The sequence below is a fragment of the Vidua chalybeata genome, chromosome 2 (assembly GCF_026979565.1).
Source record: "Vidua chalybeata isolate OUT-0048 chromosome 2, bVidCha1 merged haplotype, whole genome shotgun sequence".
NCBI classification, from domain to species: domain Eukaryota; kingdom Metazoa; phylum Chordata; class Aves; order Passeriformes; family Viduidae; genus Vidua; species Vidua chalybeata.
The window spans coordinates 10,780,957-10,805,845 of NC_071531.1; the positions used below are offsets into that span (position 1 = coordinate 10,780,957).

General features: G+C 36.6%; 1 protein-coding gene across 4 annotated transcripts in view; it reads left to right on the plus strand.

Annotated features, from left to right (window-relative positions):
* DMD (dystrophin) overlaps positions 1-24,889 on the plus strand; it is a 567,421-nt gene that overhangs the window by 441,522 nt on the left and 101,010 nt on the right. For all 4 annotated transcript variants that reach the window (XM_053931535.1, XM_053931545.1, XM_053931553.1 and 1 more), the window contains one exon: positions 10,627-10,687. In XM_053931535.1, coding sequence (XP_053787510.1) covers positions 10,627-10,687 — 61 coding nt within the window. The remainder of the gene's footprint in view (positions 1-10,626; positions 10,688-24,889) is intronic.

Sequence of the window (24,889 nt, forward strand, 5' to 3'; positions counted from 1 at the left end):
CTTCCCAAGTCTAAAAGTTCAGTCACTGAAAACTGCTAGTACATATATCAGTCCCATCTTTCATAAGCATCAAATTCCAAAAACATCCACTAGCATGTACTATCACTATGCCTAGGGAAAATACCATGCTTTGACATGCTTTTTGTGCTTTTTTACTACCTCTGCTGCCTCCCTGCATGGATGGAAGCACATCTATGGGAGAGAGAGCGCTGCAGGAGAGGGTGACACAATCCTTGTCATCCAGCAGTAGTGGTTTTTCTGCAGCTGTACTTTTGAGGGTGAACAAGTCAGACATAAAGGCTGCCAAACAGAATCAGGCAGGTCAAATGAAGGTGAATTTAATGGCTTGTAAATAAGGTTTCAGTACATGGTAGACAGAGTCCAAGCTGATCAGTCTGTGGCAGTAGCAGCAAAAATATTAATCATAGCAATTTTTATGGTTTTATTTTATAAGCTCAAAACTCATAAAGCATTTTTATCTAAGGAGCTGAGATACATACAAGATCAGTGCAAGCTATAATCAGTAAGAAAAATAAGCAATCTATTGCTTATTGAATATCTAGTTTATATGCCAGTAATAATCAGTTCATCCTCCCTACTGAGCATCAACTTTCCCTCTTCCATACATGCTTGCTCATCTTAAGGTGCAAGTAATAATATCTGTTTATATTATTATATGAAAAATTATTCTTTTATAGTTGATATACCTTTACATAGTTCTGCAAAGAGGCTGGTACTGCAGTCAAGGTCACATAAAATCAGTGACTGAATCACATTTCTCTCCTGTCTGAAAGAAATAAATATGATCTGCTAATCATGGTAATTTTTTCATATGCTTATTATTTTATACATAGAAATGATAGCATCATCTGTGTTTTTCTGCTTGTTTGAAACTGAAGCTGCATGGGGCTGTTGAAAACCTAGCACAAAAGCAATGGGGGAGTGATGCAGGGACCTCATATTTGTCATGCCCTGTGAGGCAAGAAATCAAGTGGTTGTCCCTGTTTCTAAGCACTTGCAGCCTGTTCTAAGGGCTGTTCATAGAGCTGTTTCTGAAAGAGGTTGGAAAGAAGGTGTGAGCTAGAGAGATAAGAAGTGTAAAAGCAAAAAAAAAAAAAAAAGTTCTTATTTGTGGTATTTTTAAATTAGAGACGGTTTCTCTCCATTGTCTTTTCATGCAGTTCAACATTCTTTTTCCACTCTTTCATCTTTTAAATGACCAAGTGCCAGTGTTTATCAATGCAGTGGCATGGGATAATTCAGATGTTTCCTGGTTGTAAATTAAAGAGATAGTGGCAAAAGAATGGGATCCACTTGTGTCTCTCTCCTTTAAGGCTTCAGTCAAAATACAGTCAAAATTCAGTATAAAAGACTTATCAAAGCTGGCCCTTACTTTTCATATGAATTTGACTCTCTCCAGGCCTTTTACATTTTAATGGGTTCTCTCACCTCACTCCTTGAGCTTCTGACCTTCATGCTTCCCCAAACTCATTTTGCTCTGCCAGTGTCCACAGAGTCAGTCCCGGCCCCAGCTCAGTTCATTCCTTGCCAAGGACACACAGCATTCACAACAATAGTTAAGATACATCTGATAAATCTATTACATGGGCAAAACTTTATATCATGAATTCCTGGAGTGAGTTTGTTAGTTTTGAAGAACTTGCTGTTTAATAAGAATTCTCTAAATCAGGGTGTAAAAACACTGTAAAAATAAAATCTTTCTATTAAAAAGAAACTTGTAAATATTTAGCAAAGTAATTACAAGAAAAATATGTGATCCTTTCATGGATGGTGGTGCTTAATTTGGGAATTATATACAGTAACTGAGGTGTGAAAAGAATATCTGCAAATTTTATACACAATGCCAGCTTTGGAGTCTTCAGTGACTCCTCTGGAATAATTTTACTGTTTTGATTTCACTTTTATTTTTCTCTGTGATTCTGCCTCTCACAAAAATTGGGATTCATTGTCTCTTGTTGGAAGACCCACCTGTATATGTCACAATAGTTATTACTCTTTTTGATATGCAATAAATGAGAGGTAGCATTGATGTCAGATTGTTTCTAATATCATTTGCAGTGCTATTCAGCAATCACTCATACTTAATGTGCATTGCTGGTGATTGTTCATTCATGTGCATTGCTGGTGATTGCTGAAAAATAGGTGTTACATCTTTTAAAACCATGAGCAAACCTTGTAATTTACTGTGCAGCCCCAGTATGAGCCATCTTTTAGTAAGTATAGCATGTCAGTGAAGTGACTGCATGAAACAGTGCTCACAATATAACTGGCAATTACTTAAGATTATGACTGGAAGATTCCAGTGGTTTGCAAGCTCAGACAACAAGGACTTGCATCAACATGAACAAAACTGGGAATACAAGGAAAAGAAAGAATATTTAGGTTTGCAAGGCTAAACAGTTGATATTCCCATAGCTAAAATTTAGTGAATCACATTTCCCAGGCTATGAGCTTTTGCTGCCTGCATATGTCAGTACCAGACTGTTAAATCCTCATAACAAAATTTGTGCTAGGACCTGGAGATACCTAACAGGATACCTCACTTTGCTTTTCAGTTTTGGACTTGTAAGTAAGAGCAGCAATTAATTCAACACAGGATGAGGCAGCCTTAGCAGCTTTCATTCAGAAACAGAAAGATGACAAATGCTGGAGCCACCAGTTTGTGTTGTAAGTGATCAGAGTGCATCTGCTGCAATTTATAGCAGATAATTGTTGCTTAAAAATAAAAAATAAGGTCACAGGTTTGGGCTGTGTATCCTAGGTCTCTCCTTCTCAGGATAAACTCAGAGCTATTCAGGTTCAGATCTGAGTCTTTTTCTTATTATTTCTGTGCCTTTGTGTTTTCCTTCAGTTATTTAGGCCACTCTCCTGAGAAACTGGAGATGTGGCTCTGAATTCCTTCGAATTAGGAGAGAAGTACTCACTTCTCTGAGTTTTCAGATTATTATACAAAGCAAAGACTAGGGAAGCTGTTTCTTGCACAGGCAGATGTCTTTAAAAGAGTAAATCCTGCTAATTGAAACATCCAAGTCTAAAAATGAGAGGGCTCTATGACTCTTAGGACACTTTACCCATCCATCTGGTGGATTATTTTCCAGTGCAAGCAACTGTATCTTTCTCTTTTATTTGTCACTGCATGCATTATATCATATTGTCTTTCAGAGATACTTTTGACAAGCAAACATTGAAGACCATGTCCATCCATCCATCCATGTCCTTTGGAAAAGTGGTTTAATATTTTTAGATATCACAGGAAATGTTTTGAATAGAAAATATTGCCTGGGAGTAGAATAAAGACAGAGGCTAAGTGGACACAAAGAAATCAGCCTAACTGTGAGAACTCTCTGAACTCTCTGAAAGCAAAGGGATTTTATTATTGTATTTAAATGTATCTAACAAAAGTACTCAAATATTATAAACATTTAAATATGGTCATATTAGCTAGAGGAGCCTGATTGCTAGAAAACTTTTTTCTACTTCAATATAAATGTAAAGGAAGTACATGTGCTTCTGAAAAAGGAAAAAGTAGCCAAGTACCAACAAAACCAAATACACTTCACAGGTCTTGCCATTGTGATTATCATGGTGAATTTCTAGGAACACTGGGCACCAATTCCACCTCAAGACTTGTGTGATGTATATATCAGGTTTAAAGTTAGGAGAAAATGCCTTCAGTCCATTTCTCCCTTGTTTAAAATATCATGGCCATAGCTACAGCTTTTGATAGTGCTTGCCTTGGCCTGACTGCTAAAGCTCTTTAAGAGTAGTAAAACATTGCCGTATTTTGAGATATTATCTTTACGGTTACTTTTGGAATAAAGTTAGTAGAATTAATTTTACAGTGAGCTTTCATTTTTTTCATTATGCATTATTCTCAGGAAAACCACAAAAATCTCTCTATAAATCTTAATAACATTTTTTATTTGCAATTAAATAGTATTTATTGAATTCAAGTTTTATATTTATATTTTTCTCTTTTCCACACTTTTATGCTAAGTGATCCTATCTATACAGTACATTGGAATACAAATTTCTGAAAAAAATTGTAAACTCAATTTTCAAATGATGATGTTCTCCCCCTCCCTTCACTCAGAAGGAAGAAATTTTTCCTTGTAATTAATATTTTTTGTTTGGGGGAAACGAAAGGTTCCAGTAAAAAATATTTTACAATGGAGTTGAAAATAATCCAAATAATAATTCTAACTCTCTTGTGCTCTTGGCTTTAATATGTCATCTCTTTAAAAATGCTGTATAATATTTATTTTAAAGAAGAGAGGGATTTTTTGAAGGCAGCGAGTAGGAGATATGCTATCTTATTTTTTTATAGCAGCCTAATTAATTTCTGTAATTTATCCTTGGGTGGCAGAATATCCTATATTCTGTAATGCTACATAATTTAAGTAAACAAATACTATTTTTTGCTCTTAATAAGATTCAAAAGATGCCTATTTATTGTCTATTATACTTTTGTCCATTCTCTGAATTAGTATGTTGCTAAGATTGATTCTTACCCCCCAAATTTTTTTCACCCTGCCAAGTTTAACTGAGGTGAATTTAACAACATTCCCATGTTGTCATGAGTTGTATGTTGTGTTCAGTTTAGGACATCCTTTGTTGTCAAGCTCCAGGACTAGGATACGACAGGGATATTCTATATATGTATATCAGAATTTTTCTGTTCTGTTATGTGAGACATGGAATATTTACCAAAGATTTATTTTTCTATTTATCTAATTTCATTTGCCAAAAATCACCACCAATTTGATTAGGTCATTTTATAACCTCATTTGATCAACCAGTTTTAGTGACTCCATTTTTAAGAGCATAAGAGTGCAACAGAAGTTAGCAAAGTGGAGTACCTGTATCTTGGGGTATGTGGGCCATTATAAACTCTATATTTCTTTGCTCTATTTCATTCAGTGTTCTGCTATTAAAGCAATATAGATTCTTGTATTTTTTCCATTTTACAGTCGTGTGACATTTAAGAAAATGAGCATTAGATGGATTTTATATTTCACAATACAAAGTGGCACTTGGAAACTTCTGGAAACACTGTTCATGATTAAAGGTGTGCATTATTTAGGTCTTACCATATAGTGTTGGCCCTAAGCTGCAGATGATAAATCTGAAGTTGGCCATAAATATTCCAGCAGGAAATGCAGGATGGAAAAGCCTCTTTTAACTCTTCTAAAATGACTGTCATAATTGACTCTGATCACATGTTGAACTTTTTAATGACTAAAAATCTCTTCTTAGAGATTTTTAATCATTGAAGATGACTCCTTCTCTGGTTACACATGTTCTAAATATGGTGCATTTGGTAAACATCTGCACATGTGCTACAGCGACAGTCAGTGCTGACGATGTTCCAGGGTGGACTTAAGAAGGGCAGAATCCAAGCTAGGAGAGGGCTCTCTATTTCCAAAATGCCCATGAATCCATCCCCATGGGCAGCTGGGGCTTGGAGAAGAATAGACCTCAAGCTGTGTAGACCTTACAAAAGGCAGGTTTGGATTGATGTTTTTGCCTTGTAGCTTCTCAGCTGAGTGGTTGATGTATTCTGACATCGGTTTCTCAGCTACCTCATGCAATATTAGACCTCAGTGCTACACGACTTGGTCTGATTGTTCATCAGTCTTACCTAGAACAATAAAAAATTCACATAATTTAGAAATCAATCTAAATCTTTGCTGAATAAAAAACCGCTATCTTTTACAGGTGACATTAGTGACATTAGTTGCAAAGGATCTCAAAGAGCTTGCAGGTTATGCAAATGCTTCTATTGTGTCACTGCCATGCAGATACACATTTTGGAGGTGGCATCCTGCCAGCCTGCATCATGAACTGATTATGGTGGGGAAATATTGCTTTAGCATATTCTCTAAGGAGGAAAAGCATGACCTCCTTATAATCTCTGGAGAGCAGTATTTTCTCATTTGTAATGTGTTATCTGAAAATAATAAAAACGTATTACTCAATGAATCTTCTTTCAAAAGTTAAGGTAGCTTATACAGATGGGAATTTATGATTCTTGGGGAATCAGAGTATTTTCTGATGTAAAGATCATCTCATCATTTTTTTTCTCCCTCCCTGCCTTTATCTGAAGTCACCAAATTCAGACTTTGCTGCAGTGAAAATAATTGGCATCAAAACAAACTTTGTGAATAAATAAACAGTTTGTTAACTCTATGTTTGTATTAAGGTATTAATGATGATAATGCTAGATAAGAACAGTGTAAGTCACACAGGTCATGCAGATAGAATTTCCAGGCTGAATCGGAGAATTATTATCATTATATGTGAAATGTGAACATAATTCAGCACCTTGCTGAGTTACAGACCCAATGGCAACTAAACAAGATAATGGGAATGTAAAAATGAGCTCATCTTTAACTATCATGATGCTGAAATGAATATATAATAAATACAATAAATTTCTAACAAAGTGAGAAAAAAGTAGTTGACAGGATATACGTAACAGAGTATGAACACTACACAATGTTCCTTTGTGGTTTCTGTCCAAAACCCCTTAGTGAAAATTAAGTCAAAGGATTTTTTTTTTTAATTTATAACTGAAAAAGTACACTGATATGGTGACTAAAAGTCTGTGCTGACTATTTAAATAAGGACCACTGAGAGTAACATTTAAATGTGGACATACCAAATTTACTCTTTGAAGGAGAAATAGTTTACCATTGGTGAACATACATGTATTTTTCATTATGTTTGCAGTGCTAAAGTGAAATATTTATGAGATTATTTTTTGTAGTATCAATTACTATCATCCTGTTTAATATTTCATTCAGATCCCTGCACAGATTAAAACAGTACTGAAGTTCAGAGAGCCAGCATGCCACCATTTCACTATACATTCTGCCAACAAGTAAGAATGTTGACTTACCATCAAGAACTGTGTTCACAGGCAAAACAAGTCTCAGCTCTTAGATCACCTACAGAAAGGAATAAAACTTAAAAATTAGGTAACCATTATAATGTATGTCAATGCAAATAAAGTGTAGGGAAATTTAAATTCACTCTTAAAATGCCCTGTATTTCGTGGTGGTATTTAATTGCAGTCACAACATCATTGAAAGTAGCTGGGTGTCTGGTAATGGGTTCTTACACTGTGCAAGCTCAAGCAACAAAACACTTTGGAATTACTCTCAGCAAACAGGAAATGTCTGCTTCTTGAGTGCTGTAGCACACAGGGATACTCCAGCATACATATTAAAAAAGTCTTTGCTAGCAAGACATTTAGGTGGACTTAACCATTTACCTGTACTAGTTTTGTAATGGACAGTAAACCTGTACTGATAACCAAAGATAAGAAACTGCTGGTCTCAGCTTCTGGGCTTCTGCCAAAAATGAAATGATTGTTCTCTGTGTATAGCTGTAAAAAGTACTGAACTTTTTGTCAACTCAAATTTATGCAAGGTTAGAATCATCCAGGAAACCAGAAGTGTATTATAGACAGCTTCACAGCAACCTCTTGAAGGAATACTAAATCCAATTATGCAGAATATCACAGAATTGTTTGTTATTCCTATAGCACTGAGCTCTCATGAAAGCAAAAGTATTTGTTCCTCTTCTAATGGATCAAGAACACTATCATATGTAAGATTCTGTGATAATAAGTTATGACTGCAAAGCTTTTACCCAGATTAATTCAGAAGCAACAGATGAAATACATCTTCTGAAAAATATGCAGCATTCTATTCTGTCCTTTAGCTATTGAATTAAAAACAAATCTTAAAGTGGAACAACTGTAACTTGATAGCATTCCCATTGGGAATATTAATGATTGCTCGGGAGAGAAATATGCAACAAGGTCAATTTTTAGTTAATACTGAAGGGTATTTTGTTTTCAAAAATGATAATTTAGTGTAATCTGATTTGACTTATTCCTCAGACAATGCCATTTGCCACGGGTAAGAACCCTACAATTGTCACTGAGTAAGCATTTTAGAACTGGTTGATGAACCACATATTAGCACACATTAGGTTAGAATTACTGAATGAAAGCATGTAAAGAAATCACATAGTAACTGATAGTGTAAAATGAAATTGTGATCTCTCTCTCTTTACATCAGTTTTTCTTCTTACAAGTAGAAAGAATATTTAAGCATCATGGTTAAGAATTTTGTATGAACCTGAAAATGGGGTTAATAGTTATTTTGAAATTTTTAGCATCAAAACATTACATGATATTCTATTTTTTATACTTTTTACATTTCTACAAATCACATAACAGATTGTATCTTTACATCCTTTGAGGCTGTAGCAGAGAACAGAAACTGAGCAGCTGCAGCTTGTGCTACCAGGACAAGCAGCTCAATGGACAGCAGCCTTGGCCTCCACAGCTCTTCAGCCATGCGGTCTACAAACACAGAACCAAAGGGCAGTGCCTGGCCCAAGAGGGATTATTTGATCATATATAAATGAGGTGTATATTTGAGTATTTGTATTTGAAAGTACATATGGGTTTTTTTTTGGTTCTGTTTTCATGGGTCATGCTACAGACTTCAATGGCAGTGCACTGTGCTAGTTTTCCAAGAGATCTAACACTTGTAATTAAAATTCTGTTTCTTGCACATTTTGAGAATTACTGATTCTCATGGTTCATACCTTTGAAATTTACTTTTCTTCTTTTAAGAACATGAATCTGTGTAAATGTAAGTAATAGGAAAGCAATGACACTCAGCTCAGCTACAGATGGCTGGCTGGGGGTTGGAGGCAACAGCAGAATGTGCAGAGATGCTGAGGTAGAATTTTTGGAACTCCTTGGCCACCAGCAATCTGAAACAGGATTATCATATTTATAGAGACAGACTTTTCACAAGGGCATGTAGTGATGGGAAAAGGGGAAACAAACTTAAGATGAAGGAGGGTAGATTGAGATTGGGTGTTGGGAAGGAATTCTTTAGTGCAAGAGTGGTGAGGCACTGGAAGGTTGTCCAGAGAGGGTGTGGACTCCCCATTGTGGTTGAGGTTTTTATTAATCTGGTCTAATAGGAGATTCCCTGCCCTTGGTGAGCAAATTGAAACTAGATGATCTTAAAGGTCCCTTCCAACCCTAAGCATTCTATGATTCTTCCAAACATATTCCTTCCTTTCCCTACTTCTTAGCATTGTCCAAAATTTATATGAAATTCATTCACCCTCTCCCCAGCCCGTATCCTGGCTCCCACCAGCTCTTCCTTCTCCTCTCCGGAAGACTATCTATAATGGCACCAGTTTCTCCCATGGCTGATTTGTGTCTCCTTGGTGGAATCCCTAGTCTCCCTCCAACCCTTCTTCACAATTCACGTGCAAAAGTAGTGAGATTTCCCTATACAGCCATTTGGAAAACACATTTCATCTCCTTTCTCAAACTCTTGTCCATACTCCAATATGTGGGCAAGAGAGAGAAACTATACTTCATTCAACAGACTGACTTCTGGTACAAAATAGACGAAATATGTATATTGGTAGTTGTTATTTGTATGGATTGTGATTTGTTGATTTTGATAAAGCAGGTTGGGAGTGGCATTTTTAAAGTATCTATTTTGAGTAACAGAGGGAAAAATAAATAGAGCCAAACGGTCAAGAAGCTAATTCCTAGTTGTCCTGGTAACAGTTGCTTTCCTTTGTGAACAGCAGGGGTCACTAAAAAGAAGGGTTATACTGGGTGATGCAAACAGTTTTTTTTTCTCTCCATTAGATTACTTTTCATATGTTTTCAGTTCTAATAATTGTATTAAAGAAAGAAAATTCTTGGTTCTAATTTGTTTGACAGATAAGAAACGCCTAATAAAAAATTATCTCCCTGATTATGGCCTAAACTATAAATTATCTCTGCCTCTAATAAAAAATAATTTATAATTATTTTCTCAAATGAGTTTTATAAAAACTTCTTTTGCAAAACATTTTCATTGTCTTGTAAGCTGATGTTGATGTATAACACCATGATAGCCAAGAGTGAGCAAAGTTATTTCCTCTCTATTTGTTGTGATCATACTGTCATTTTCTCCATTATTTGCTGTTACTGGAAGACAGTAAGACACAATTATTAATGTGGAGAAATAAAAAAAAAAAAAATTCCACCATTTAGAACAAGTCAGCAAGAGAATAACAACAAAGAAAATACTTAGATGGTCTCTCAGTGTAGTTTCACTCAATATAAAATGTAAACAAGTGCCTAATTCTGTTCTTAGAAGGATGGGAAGTGCTGACCACACAAGGAAAGAAATAGAAGAGAACCCAGTCAAGCACCTTAGCAGGACGAATCCTACAAGAGAGCACACCAGAAAGATATGTTGCTTGCTCTGCTTCATATCTGTTTTGTGAGCTTAGCTTTCAAGGAGTTTTTGTATTTATCTTTGCAGCTGAATGAGTTCAATTTCTCTCAGATTAGGACAGAAGTTTCAGAACAGCAGGTTAATCCTTCCTGCCTTCACGGGCAACTGAGCAAACAGACCTGTATCAACGTGGCCGAGTGTAAAATTGTAATTCTAGAGATTAACGTTGTCTTTCCTGTTTGACCTCCACGTTTCTCTTCTAGGTATGTTTGTATGTATGTGTGCAGTTACTTATTTATTTATTTGTTTGTTTGTTTGTTGTTAACAGCTTCTGTCCAAGGCCCCTGGGAGAGGGCAATCTCACCAAACAAAGTGCCGTATTATATCAAGTGAGTATAAATAGTAATTCATTACAGCTATTTTAATTTCTTATTTAAGAGGAGAGTTAGTAATTTTCTTAAATGATTGTGAACTGCTCCTATAGTATTTAAATGGAGAGGACGAAAAGGAACAAAACCTGCAATATATTTCACAGAAGTGTGCTAGTTATCTAAAAACACAGTAGGATGCCCTGATTTGTAAGTTGTTAGGGTTTATGCTGCTATAAATCACCTGCAAATGAACTAAAGCTTTGAGGTACCTGGATAATAATTTAAATTGTGCCATTGCCCTCTGTGTGTATGTGTGACAGGTTTTGCAAAACCAAACAAACGCCCAACATTCTAAATTGCAGTTGTAAATGTGATACACTAGGGGCTTTTTAACCCTATAATTTTTAATGGTTCATAATAATGTAGTAATTAATTCATAATTTTAATAATTTATAATGGTTTTAAATGCACATACTCAGTACTATGAATTCCTTTAGGGACACTACTTGGTAAAGTCCATAGCTGAGGAATTACAAGGGGCAACTTGTAACTTTAGTTCCTAAAGCCTAATCTTTTTGAGTTTAGCTCCTAAATTAAGCTCGATGCTTTAACAGATGTGCCTGCACAACAAATGAGAAGGACATTTTTTAAAAAATCACAATTTGGAAATACCTGCTTCTCATGCAGGTAAACAAAACCACCACACAACAACAACAGAAAAAGATGGTTTAATACACTCTTTTGAGTTCTTTACCTGTTACATGTGCTTTGAACTACTTATCCTACTTCTGAAGGAAAGAGGTGATGCAATGCCAGCTATAAACACTGTAGTGCAAGTAACAGACATGGATATTGTTTATTACACCTTTCCCCATGGTTCCTCTTTATACTCCCTAAACACTTTGCAAGCTCAACTAGTGTCACTGAAGTCATTTGGTTAGAGAAGGCTCTTGCAGTGGCACTTCAGTTGCAACTTTTACAACAGGGTGAACTTCCACAGGAGCCTTAGAACCAGTATTTGAGTTATGCATGAAGGAAACTCTGTGGTGCAGTTCAGAGGTTCAGTTATACCTGACTAAGCTGGTTTACTCTTGCTTTAATCTTGTAAGTTTTCTGATATTTGCATTTGGCTATGAATAATGGAATAGTCACAAAGAAACTGGAAAGCTCTATCAAGAAGGAGGGGCAGTCTACCAGAGACAGGCTGGAAAGCAAGTCAATTCTCTGGCATGTAAGACTCAGTTTATGGCACTAACATGAAGGTAAAGATCCTCCTTTTCTTTTTCATATGGCATGACTTGCCATTATGAGGAGGGGAGATTGGCAATTCTTAAAGTAGGCACAGAATGCACTTCATGCTGTGCTTGGCACCTCTGTCTGGGCCACTCCCACCCAGCAGCCAGGGGTAACTGGCTGAAATGGTCAATGATGGTTTTGCTTCTTACTTTTTAGTATTCTGTTCTAGGCCATTTACAAACTCAGTGGAATATATTTTGTTCACTTTGAAAACCATTTTAATAGCCATAAACAACTGTAGCATTATGCCATGGATCCTGATTTAGGATCCTGCCAACTACACTAGTTTGTCACAAATGAGTGATTCAGATCGCCTGAAGAATCACTGTCAGAGGTATTAACAAGCGTGGGTTTAATATGAATTTATAAAAGTGTATCTCAGTAAAGTTCAACGGCAAGGTTCACTCTATTAGTTACTACATTGCACAAAGGAAAATCAAGTTCAAATCTATTTCAAATGATTTACACATTGACCAAAGAGCCAAAGGGTAAGGTAGACCCTCCCAATGGGTCATGAGTTGCAGAGCAGACTCCTTTGCTTTCTAAAGTCCTGATGGAGCTTAGCTGTGGCTAGGTCCAGACTTAGCCTCAGACTTGGACTATGGCATATGCCTAAAGGAATTAACTACATGGATTTCATTAATGTTTATTCAGCATGCCACCAGCCACTTACCAAGGATCCATAAGTAAGGGGTCTCTCCACCTTGGGTAAGGAAGGATTTCTTAGTCTCAGGTAAAGAATCTCTGCCCTTGAGAGGAGTCTCATTTCCAGGGGAGAATCACTGCTGTGCAGTCCAGTTGCAGTTTAGAGAATTCAAATTGGACTCATCCAGATTGGTTGTTTGTAGAAAAGTCTCTGCCTCAAGGAATAACCATGAGAGTTGTCCCAGGGCAAGGGGAGGTCAGTCACACTGCCCAGCAGGGAGAGCTCCCTGAGGTGGCTCCCTGATGCTGTCAAAGCCATGAGATAAAGTGGTTGGCTTGCAGTCAACTTTAATACAGGAGGAAGGGTATGTGTGAACCTCCTTGTACCCACAGCCTTCTTTGTTCTTTGATAAAGACCCTTGGAAAAGCCACCTGCTATGCATGCATGACTCACACAGTCTGTGTTCCAAGCTCAAGTCCATTGAGGCTCTCTGGGTCACTCTGCCCCTTTGGGAGTTTCTAGAGAAGTTCTTGGCCTGGATACAGCTCAGGTCTTTACTTGCTTTGAAGCCTGTACCAAATTACTGATAGTTTGGTTAAGGGGTCAAGTACATCTGTCATACATTACTTGTTTAATTAAAGTTTTAATTTAGCCACATCTTTTATAGAAAACCTTGCTGTCCTTGAGATGTAAAACAAAGCGGTCCAGTTTTAATGCATCTTACTGAGCTGATATATCTACTGCCTTCTCCAGCTATCCTCAGTCATTTCTTTTTCATTCATTCTCATCACTCATATTTCATATTTACAAACAACAAAATTGTTTTCTGTGTCTTTTTGGCTTTTAAAATAAACACACTCATTTTTTTAGTCTTTGAGGCATTAATTTTCTATTAGTTGTTAATTCTTTAAAAGAACTTCTTGAAGGCTAAGAAAATACAGGTAGCACTGTCTTCATGTTTACACAATTTTCTTTCTGTCATCAATGTAGAATATTTGTCTTAGCCCTCTTCATTAATCAGATTTACTACACATATTACTGGTTTTCATTTTATCTGTTTTCCCCTTGATGCTTAAGTGTTTTATCTCATCACTTTCCCATTTGTGATTATATTGCACTCAATAATCCGTAAATCAGGCAGTACTTCATGCTAAGTCTTCAGCACCAATGTTTATTTACGGTTAGGTATCTTCAAGACCTGTGATTTTCCTGGTTAAAATTTCATTTGTATACACTTGATTAATCTGTAGCAACTAGTTGCCTCTAAAGTTTCACACCCATTGGTTTTGGGGTTTTTTTGTTTCAAATTGTATTTGGATAGGCAACATTGCCATGGACAATATAATTATCAACAGTGTACAACCTGCTTCAGCTGTTCCTGGTGTTTGGCATTGGATGCTTTCTTGGTCTAGAGTCAGCCTCATGAAAATTGCCTTTCAATGGCCTTGCATCAGCTGCTGCATTTCCCTCCACCCTTTCATGTGCTTCCCTCCTTATGGAGATCACAAGCTAGACCAGAATTCAGCCCCAGCTTTCTCTTCCCCAGCAACCTGAGGATATCTAGTTTTTGTGTTCCAGGACAGCAGAAGTATCCCAAGCTGCAGGTGGACATGGCTGCCAGGGCACTGAGCACTTGCTCAGATCATGAGGTATTACTGAGTTAAAAAACCCTCTGCTTTGCCTCTGGGGTAAAACATGTAAAATTGCATGAAAACACAGTCTATCTAACCCTTTTTGTTTTGATCTTTTTTTCTCCTTGATATATTCCTTGTGTCTAGTACAGAATGTAAAGGTTTCATTAGATTACAGAAGGAGAGGACTATAAAAATATAGTTTTCAGTTTAATCAGCCCTGTTCTTTGAAGACCTTGATCCTGCTCTTACTGCAGTGCAACCTAGAAAATGGAAAGGAAGAAGCAGGCACAGGCATGTCTGTACTCTTTATTAATGTTTTAGGGATTCATTAAAATTTCTAAATGTAAGTTTTTAGAAGACAAAACAGGCAATTACTCTACATTAGAAATCTGAAAAGCAAATGGAAGAAATGCACGCCTCAAAGACTACTGAATATGTGCCTAAAGATTTAAAAAAAGTCTCAAATTCTAAAAAAGGCAGAAAATAAAGGTAGGGAGGCTGCAAATTTTTACATTGTAATTCAGGTTAGATCACATTTTAGCAGAGCTCACCCCCTGATGAAAGGGATCTCACGTGTGCATGCATGCACGCACATGCATATTCTTATCTTCCAATCAAACAGATAGAGGAGCTGCTCCAAAGCAGTGACAGGTAACAAAATCAAGTGTCTCCTTTCCATTTTTCAGCACCAGAAGAAGTATTTGGTCATGCTGCAGGATCCAATCCCTCTGCAGTGTCTGTCCTCCCAGAGCACAAGGGGACATTAAGCAGCTCTGCTCTGAACCATGTTTGCATCTCTCTTGTGTGTCTCTTATCCTCTGCTCTGCAAACTTGTCCATTACTCAGTGTTAGGAGATCTCTGTTGCCTCGGATTAAAGAGGAGGAGTGGGATTGAAGTCTGCAACATACTTTCTCTCTAAAAAAATATTCAGTAGTCCTGTCATCGTGAATGTGTTGAAATCTAGGAGGTGTGACTTCTATATTTGTACTAATCTTTGACATTATTCTTCCTCCATGTTTCTAGCTTGCCAGTTAATAGTGTCTGTCTTCTTACCCTCTTGCTGTGCCCATTCTTTTGAAAGATTTAAAATGCTTCTGCAAAAATACAGTAGTCTTTCATCTCAGTGCTTCCCACAAAGGAAACCTTCCAAGTTATTTCCCAGCCAAGCTTATTTTCTTATACAGATTATAGCAGTTCACTGAACTTTGTCCTGCTGAGGACAAAGCTGGATTCTCAGGAGCATAGCTTTGAGTCCTTGAGAAGATCCGTGTGAGCCTCTATCTATAAATTAGCTATGCAGTGAGCTAGCTCCAAGGACAAGGCATCTCCACTTGCTCACGCTCTTCCACATTGTAGTTTCCTATGAGAATATTTGATTTGCATTTAATGTATCAGCTTGTGAACATACATTTTTGCTAGTTTTAGATCCTTCATTCTTTTCCTATGTTACACTGGAGATCTTGCAGGCCAGTTTCTATAAACATACTTCTTTGTTGTCTTATTTTTTAATCTCCCTTTCAATTGTTGTTTAATCATGCAGAATTTCAACACAGCTTAGACCCCCGAGTTTTCATTGTAAAAGCAAACAGATTAACGCCATGATTCTTTTACTTTTGTTCAACTTAGAGACAGGATAAATTAATGTATCTGAATTAAATTCTGCTAAGATAAAAACTGAAGAGATGCTGTTGTGAGAAAATCACTTGGGTTAATTGTTTCTTCTGCAGAATGTAGATAAGTACAAGGCACAAAAGGAAGTAGGAAATATCTGTCAGACGGAGCAGAGAGAGACATGGAGAACCATAAATAAATAATGTATGATTATGTATATGTAGTGAGTGAAGCTGTGAGCAAGCTATGAAAACCATGTGTATGGCTGACAGTAAACCTATCTACCAAATACAAAAAAAAAAAAAGTATTATTTTTGCATCTTAAAAGCATAGTTATTATGGTTTTTTTCCTGTCTTTCAATTCTGAACTCTACATAGCAAAATTGAAACTATTGTGAAGGAAAGAAAAAGTACAATACTTTTCAGTTTGCCTTTATGTGATGTAAATTCTCATGCTGTCTGGCATAAAAGCCTAAATGATATTTCTTAGAGGTTTGTCCAAGCGCAGAGATTTGTTTTATGATTTGTAGGGTTGTAAAGCCTTGGTTCCAAAACTTGTCACTAAAATTTAAACTCAGAGTGTAAATAAATGAGAAATCTTGAGCCTTTAACTACCTTTATAATGAAAGCAGAGGTTATAAACAGATGTGTTCCTGCTGACTGAGCGAGAGCACTCAAAGAAGATATCGTGGGTCTGCTCCTCATTACCATCTGTCAGCAGGGAGTTACTGCCGTCACATGAGGAGCAACTGAAGGGGATTTAATTTGTTTTTAAATGAATTATAAGTATTCAGCAGCAATTTTAGTGTATCCTAGCTGGTGTGGGAGCTGAGGGCAGGGCTGTAGCCTCTGATTTGGGGTAGTGAGTGAGGGAAACCACATTCTTTCCCTCCATAAACATAGTGCCTGTTGTGGAGGGTGAAGAGCAGCTTCTTTGGGCACCTGCACAACACCTGGTCCTCTTGATGGGAGATTGCTCATGGTTAAGTGGAGAGTAAAGCTCCTTAGCTTTGTTTTCAAATTCATTCAGTGCAGATGCTCATGATGAGTATGTAGTGTTAAGCATTACACAGGGGTTAAACAATGCAAAGATAATTTTTGTGCAGGTTAAATCTTAAAATGTGTTATGCAGGTAATGAGCTGTGTAAGAATTTTGGATGGAATCTGACTTTCCTATCTTCTTAATTAAAGGTAACATATCAACATTTAAAATCTATTAAATCTAGCTAGTCATTGCTTTTCAGCTCTGGGACTAGGAGATTAATATATGAACTGTTTTTATAGGCAATGGTGTGAAAAAGTAAACTTTTGGTACTGTATGAGGAGTTCATGTATTTATAGTGTAGCAGAATATAATTACATAACCTTAAACATTTTACTTTTATTGTAGCTGAAGTTGTTACATTTACTGTAAGCTAAATGTGATTTTTGCTTGAATTTTACTTCATTTCTATTAGCTTCATTTTATTCCAGTTGTTAAATGTAGCCTGGCTACACTTAACAACTGAAGTAAATGAATGAAAAATTACATAGCCAATATAAGCTTTACAAAGTTGAGTGACATCTATACAATATGGTCCTATTTTATAGAGTATATGCCAAATCTTCCATTAAAAAGTAGATTTTACAGCTGCTCCTGATAGCTAAAATATATTGCTATCTACTTAAAGCCCATCTTTTAAACAGTGTGCTTAATAAGCAGGATTCTAAAATAGGAATTATGTTTGATTTCCACTGGAATGCTTTGAACTTGAAAAGATTAGACACATTAAGGAAAAAAATAGAAAGATTTGCCTGTCAGAATTTTCCTTTTTTTTAAAGATCAATTACGTACTTAATTTAGATGACAGACAAAGAGGAGACAACTTCTGACAACTGTCCAATGTAATTTTCAAGGAAATGGGGAACAATATCTCAGATTCCTTACATATTCGTGTTATATCAAGAAGTCTTCCTTTTTTTTCTCCAAAGACTGACAGCTTCTCCAAAGCAGCACATGTCACATCCATTGCCTGCATTGCCCTTGGTCCAATGTCCCTTCTATTGCAGCCAGCTCTACAAATAAGACAATTTCTCCATTTCACATAGGAAAATCTCCATCCATATAATAAGGGAGTCAGCATTAAATTGATCCCATTTCACCTTTCTTTGTCTGTTTTGTGATCTCATCAGTCTAAAATATGGCAGGAATGTAATTTCTAATTGTGCTTTAGGAAAGGTCTCAATACCAGTGAGGAAGCAGTGGGTATGGCCAGATTTACATTTCCAGCTCTATTTGCTGTAGATGTACAGCTGTGGATGTACAGCTTTGGTCGACTGAGGAATGTTCTCATGTTGGCACCTGGGGCCATGCAACAACCCAGAGCACACTGAGAGTGTAATAATTGGCCACGCCAGCTGGGCTCTTTCTGTTTCCCTTAGTGGCCTGTCTGTCAGGGCAAGGTCAGGTGTTTTCCTGGATTCTTGTACAAAATTAATTCATGGATCCTGCTGAACTGCCTTTGAATCTATTCTTCCTCTGACTTTCTAAGATGCCAGCTCTCCTGCTGACTGTAATGAGTTCGTAATTTTCAGAATATTTTCCACCTGTCTTTACAAACACTTCTTGCCATGAGAGATTTGTTTAGTCTTTACTTACTGAATCATGATTATGGATTATTGGGCCCATTTTTCTCCTAATGGGATGCCTTTCAATGATTTTCTTTTCTTCTTGTCAAGTAATAGCTGAAATCAGTTCTGTGTTGCACATCAGTCCTGTGATATCCTTATCTTCAGACCTTAAATATTGAGAACTAGTTTGTGTATATACTACACTTAGGAGCTACATATTCTAAGGGACACATAAAATTATTTAATTGAAAACTGTATAAATGTCAGTAAGGTTGCAATTAGACTTAAGGAAATATTCTAATGAATAGGTTAAGAATGATGAAATCATTCATTTTGCTTATTTCTCATTATCTGTTTCAAAAGTTGAATTTTGATAGATTATAGTTTCAAATTTGATCTTTAGGTTTGGCAGCCTCCTGCATGCTACTTATTTGTTTTGAATTTCAAATGTTCATCAGATAAACTTTTATATTAGGAAATCTCTGGCTAGATAATTTAAGAAAAACAAACCATAAAAAAATACATCTCGTCTCTGAATGAGTTGCTTTTCTTACAAGTAATTTTTGTAACACAAGCATTCATGGCATTGCATTTTCCATGGCAGTTGAGCTCAGAAAATGAGATTATGGTACAACACAAGCAGCACCCTTTATATAACAAGCCTAGCAGGGTCACTGAGTTGTGTCTACAACCTACAGAGTAGAATAGTGAGTAGATATCAAACTTTGCTCCTTATCACCTACCCACTCTATGTGCCAAGGTCCTCCCTCCTCTTTTTCAGCAGGACCAAAATTTGTTAGCATAAATGCCATATGTAGGTGTTAGTTTGGGAGCTTGAAGGGGGCATAAACTCAATACAGCAATAAATTACTAAGAATTAAGGTTGCTGTAAATACAAAGTGCAAAGTTGTTGGTATTAGTTTTATTCTTCACTTATGTACTTCACACTTTATAATGTGAATTTATGCACTATTATGTTAATGAAATTTAATGGTCAATTGAGTTGTGGGGTTTAACATTAAAATTTTTATGCACTAGTTTTTTAAAGAAATCTAAATATTTTAAACCATGATAATAGAGGCTCATTCAGGTATTTTATATTTATCTAGATGTCTGCTGGAAAAGTTTCTATTATTTCAATGTTTAAGTATTAGATATCTGGCTAGTAAATAACCCAGATTGCCTTTTGAATTTTATTATGTACTTGTCTCTTTGTTTTCTTTATCAAAATATTTTTTCTGTTCAGCACTTCAGAGCTAATACAGGAATAGAGGGGTGAAGATACATTTTTCTGTGCTTCATTTTTCAACAAATTCAACTCAATTTTTTACTTAAAAGGTGCATTAGTGGAGAAAATGTTGTAAAAACCTTGCATGCTTGAGGGTTATGACACCCCGCATGAAGCATACTAAGAAAAATTGTTAGAAAGAAATGTTACAGACATGGAATTAAAATGTAAAGAGTAGCTAGAAATTTAGATTTGCATGGGAATAGATAATTCATACAAGCACCTCAATTATATAAGCAACATGGAGCATCATGATAAGAATTTAATCAAAACCCAAAGCTTTTCTAGTTGAAACATGGGTGTTATATTTTGTTAATTATTAAGAGACACTTCTGCAGGAGGAGCTTGGTCATAGACATCCCAGGGAGATGTTTGCTAAAGGATATATGGTAATACAAGTGTATTGACCTAAAAATATGGAATAAAGAAATATGAGGAAGATAAATTTTAAAAAATTAAATTTCAATTGAATAAAAAAAAAACTGAAATACTAAAAATACTGAAATAGTAAAATAATTTTATTTCCAAACACTATTTTCCAATCCACCATTTGCCATCCTGGGGTTTCTATTAGCAAAGGGATACACAATTTGACATTGTAAAGAGTGTGACAAAAAGTGAACAGATCCTACTGCAAGCTGAAACACAGAAAAACTGCACCTTCATTAGAAAAATCAGAAGCTGCGTATGTCCTCCCAGATCAGAGATTTTTATCTACTGTTTCATCTTCAATTTAAGTCTGCTTAATTGCTTTTAACTTTAGGACTTCATCAAAGGCAATGCTCTTAGGTGATCTTACCTGTGCACCTTTTTTGAAAACATAGGAAAAAAGTGAAAGCAGCTGCAAATGTGACTTGATGCAACAAGAGCAGCTGCAGTAAACAGGATACAGCCATAAAGACTGGATATGTCCCTAAGGAAACCAGTGTGTAATTTAGTTTCAGATATAAACACAGAGAGAATAACAATATGAAACAAACTGAATATTCCCTCAATTAAGGGTTCACTTGAAGGTCTAAAAATGCAAATTTGATAGGAATCCTAATGTTAAAAAATATGTTATGTGCACATATATACATTCGGTTACTCCTGGGACTCCCTCTGCTCAAATAGTTAAGGAACAATTTGAAAAGTGTTTAAAGCAAAATTCTCATCAGTGAGGGTTTTTTAAAACCTGTTTGCTGAGAATCCCTGGAATGTATAAATTATGTACTGCATTTGATAAATATGATTAAACAGCTAAACTCAGGAAGTTCTGAAGTAAAGAAGCCTACATTTATGGTAGTTTTTCTTACATCTTGATTACAGTGTTGCATGTCATTAATTTGCATTTACTTCTGTGCTTGAAAGCATCCTCTACTTCCATTTTATCACCAGTTCCAGTCATACTGCAGTTGCCAATTTTACTGAGCAGATTTTGTTAGTAAATGAGAAGTTCCAGTGTGAAATACTTTCATGTACATTAATCAGCTTTTAGCTACTGCATGATGTTCAATTCCTTTTTTGCCGTGTTTTGCTGATCCTTGACTATAAAAACATAGTCATTGAATATTAAAGTTTGCTTTCATGGCACAGTGTTGATATTCAATGTCTTCTGTAAGACAATGCAAGTTCAAGTTCATTAAAAAACAATTCTGAAATTTTGCACAGTTTAAAACATAAAACTAAACTCAGTAGCTGAACTATCATTCAGAGATATTCACCAACCAAACCTATAGGCTTTGGGGTTTTCTTTTAATATAAACCCCACAGTGATGGTTTCAATCAGTATAGAGAACTTGCACTTACAATTCTGTACTTTTAGAGGTAACTGAAAAGCACATTAGACAGCTCTAAATTTTGTTTGGATTCAGATTATATCATTTTATTGAGGTAGCCCTAAACTAAAATTATATCAGGCACAAATCTCAATAATCTTCAATTTCAATATGTTTGGATTTTGGCTTTCTGGGGGTTTTTGTTTGTTTGCTTGTTTATGTGGTTTTTTGTTTCTTTGTGGTTTTTGTTTCTGTTTTGGTTTGTGGTTTTTGGGAGGTTTTCATTTGGGTTTTTTGGGAAGGTTTTGCGTCTTTGTTTTTGTTGTTTGGGTTTTTTTTTGTGAACACCATTTAGAAATTCACAAAAAAAAAAAAAAAAAAAAAAAAAAAAAGAGAGAAGGACTGCTCAACCAATGACAAACCATATGGTCTGTCCCCAACAAAGGAAAGCACATTCATCAAGCTGCCATAGTACTGTGCAGCAGTAGGAATTCAGAGAAAAGGGCTTGTCACAGTGAGGGAAATAGAATTGGAAAGCACTATTTGACTATTTGGTTGAAGGAGAAAAGTCTTGTTTGCCAAAAGTTTCTTTGAAGTAATAGCAAGTTACAGATGGTATATTTCACAACAAGAAATTAGAAGAATGACACCTGGGACATCAAGTAGCTGGATATTAGAGAACAAGTCTATTTGCTTAACTTCTTCAGTCCCTTAGACATTTGGACCATATCAAAATGACTTGTTTAGGACTTTGGATTTCTACTGATGTATTTTCTTTGAAGCCTATCTGGTCCTTCTTTCCTTACATGGAAGTTTCTGTTCAGGACTGCCCTTGATATAACAAAACAAATCTTTTCTCTGACACTGCTCAATATGCAGAACATTGCCCTCCTTCTTCTTGGAATTTGTGTCTTTTTCCAGTCCATGTTTTTTTTCCTGCCCAGTCATTTCTAGCCTCTGTTCCATTTTCTCCTTAAAACAGCTCTTAATAAGGTCACTAACAATTTCCTGCCGTCCAGTTCCAAGAATCTTTTCAGTGTTCACTTTCTTCTAGGTCATTCCACCACTTTCAACAAACCATCTTGCTGCTGTCCTTTCATGCCTTCTCTTGGCTTGCTGTCAGGCTTTCCCTTGTAATAATTTACTGTTTGCTTCTTCCGTATCTGTTTTCTTATGCTCCCTTTGCAGAGCCAGTCTTCCCACTGGAAACTCTGCCTCCAGCCCACCACCCTCTTTATTCTACATTCTTACCTCTCCTTTCAGAGTTTTGTTTAATTTAGTTATGCTGATGACTTCTAAACTTGTTAATTACAGTTTTCTTTCCTGTTTATAGCACTTGCCATTAGATGGTTATTAAATCCCAAGCTCAAAATAGATGTTTTCTGACAAACACCAGTGTTTCTCTGTTGGTGTTTCTATTAATTTACACAATGTTTTGCTGCCTCTGTTGGCTATCCCATGTACTTTATGCCTACTTACTCATTTAGTGTTGCCAGTCCTTAAGATGATTTATCTCTTTTTCCAACACCAAACAACTATATTTTTTTCTGATTCTCTTCTTTTGAGAGATTTTGACTTGGTACTCAGTCACTCTGATTAGCAGTAATCTAATTCAACCTCAGCCATTATTGCCTCATTAAAAAATACTGTGTTCACTGCATTAACAATAGTCATAAAATGAATTGCAACAGCTCAAAAAATTTATTGCAAAGAATATGAAATATGTGAGAAAAACTTAGAAGTTTTTGAAAGCATTGTTACTCTTTGCATCACCTAATTCCAGCATCATTATTGCTCAGTTACGTACTATTACGGCTTGGTGTTCCCCGGGAGTCCGTCCGGCCCCCGGGGCAGCAGCTGCCGTAGGTGTCCCGGATAGCGCTGTGCTGGTGAGGCGCAGCCTGCCTGGGCCCCCCGGCTAGCTCCGAGCCGCTGGCTACTTTAGCGAGCACTTGTGGAGTGATTTCAGCTCTAGTGAGTTCAGCTCTCAGTGATTTCAGCTCTGTGCTCGCAAAGTGCCTCGGCAGATGCAGGGAAGGAGAGAGGTGAAGGCTGTGTGGAGTTCTGCGGAGATGTCTTTATTGGCAGCTTATGCAAAGGGTTCCAGTGGCAGCTCTTCCGTCTGAACTGGGCAATGGTATGGGTTTATATAGGCTATGGAGGGATCAGGATTTGTCCTATGGCTGAGGTCGAGGAGCATACCTATAGCCTTACAGAGAGATAACAGGGGTCTGAGTGCAGAAGAGGGGCAGCTCTGTTCCACTCATCATGACTCTGCATTTCTTCTCTTAGGCGAGTGACCACCATGGAGGCCTTGCAGGGCCTCTGACTGCTACAACATACCACTGAATGTCTCACTGTACCTCTGCACAAAAGGCGAATAATTTTTACATTCTACTCATTCACGTGGATTAACAGAGAATTTTAAGGAACAAAAATATTCCTTTCTTATCCAGGTGTCCAATCTGTCTTGAATATTGAGGTGATCTTGATCCCATAGAAGTCTCCATGCCAGCAGGCTCCATTAATTTAAACCCCTTGAATTCTTTGTCCATCAGTGTTAGCAGGTGCTGATATTGTCAGAAATACCACTTTCTTATCTGGGGAATGAGCTGCAAAAATCTAATTGTCTTGGTAATGGTGTTTGGTAACAATTTTCTGTAAGGCATTTCTCAGATTATTTCCTCTATTTCAGATTAATTCCATAAATTCTAAACCTTTGTGTATTGGGAAGCTACCAAACTTTAATTTACAAGTGTCAGTTTGTTAACACACATCAGTTCCATATTTGTAAATTACTGTTTGCTTGTGGCTCCCTCTGAATTCCAGCTAGCTGGTAAGGTTTTTCCCACTGAGTAGAAGAGAGCCTTGTCCCTTCTTATTCTGAGAAGGGCAATATATAGGGCAAGGTCCTGCAGAATATATATATATATATATATATATATATATATATATATATAATAGGGCAAGGTCCTGCAGAAGTGGGGATTAGCCCTGAGCCCACTGGCTCTCAAGAGCAGCCGGCTGCCTCATGGCTGTGCATCCTACCAGGTACAGCTGCATTCAGCAGCACAGAGCATACAGGTGTTATCTAAAAAAATTAGAGTCAATGGCATTTTCAACATCAAGCCCTTCTCTGAACAGCCCTATATGAAGAGTAGGTGCTCACTGAAGAAGGTCTTTGATGACAGGGCTGTTCAGTGGTCACCCAGTTACCTCTGCACAAACCTAACAGCAAGAGGAAAAGATCTGAGTTAATGAATCAAGAGCAGAAAAACTTACAATCAGACACAGCCATTCTCAGTCAAATCTATATTTTTTTCCTGTATTTCTCTTTAGTGCAATACCATGAAATTCCAGCCATCTTGAGTGCAGAG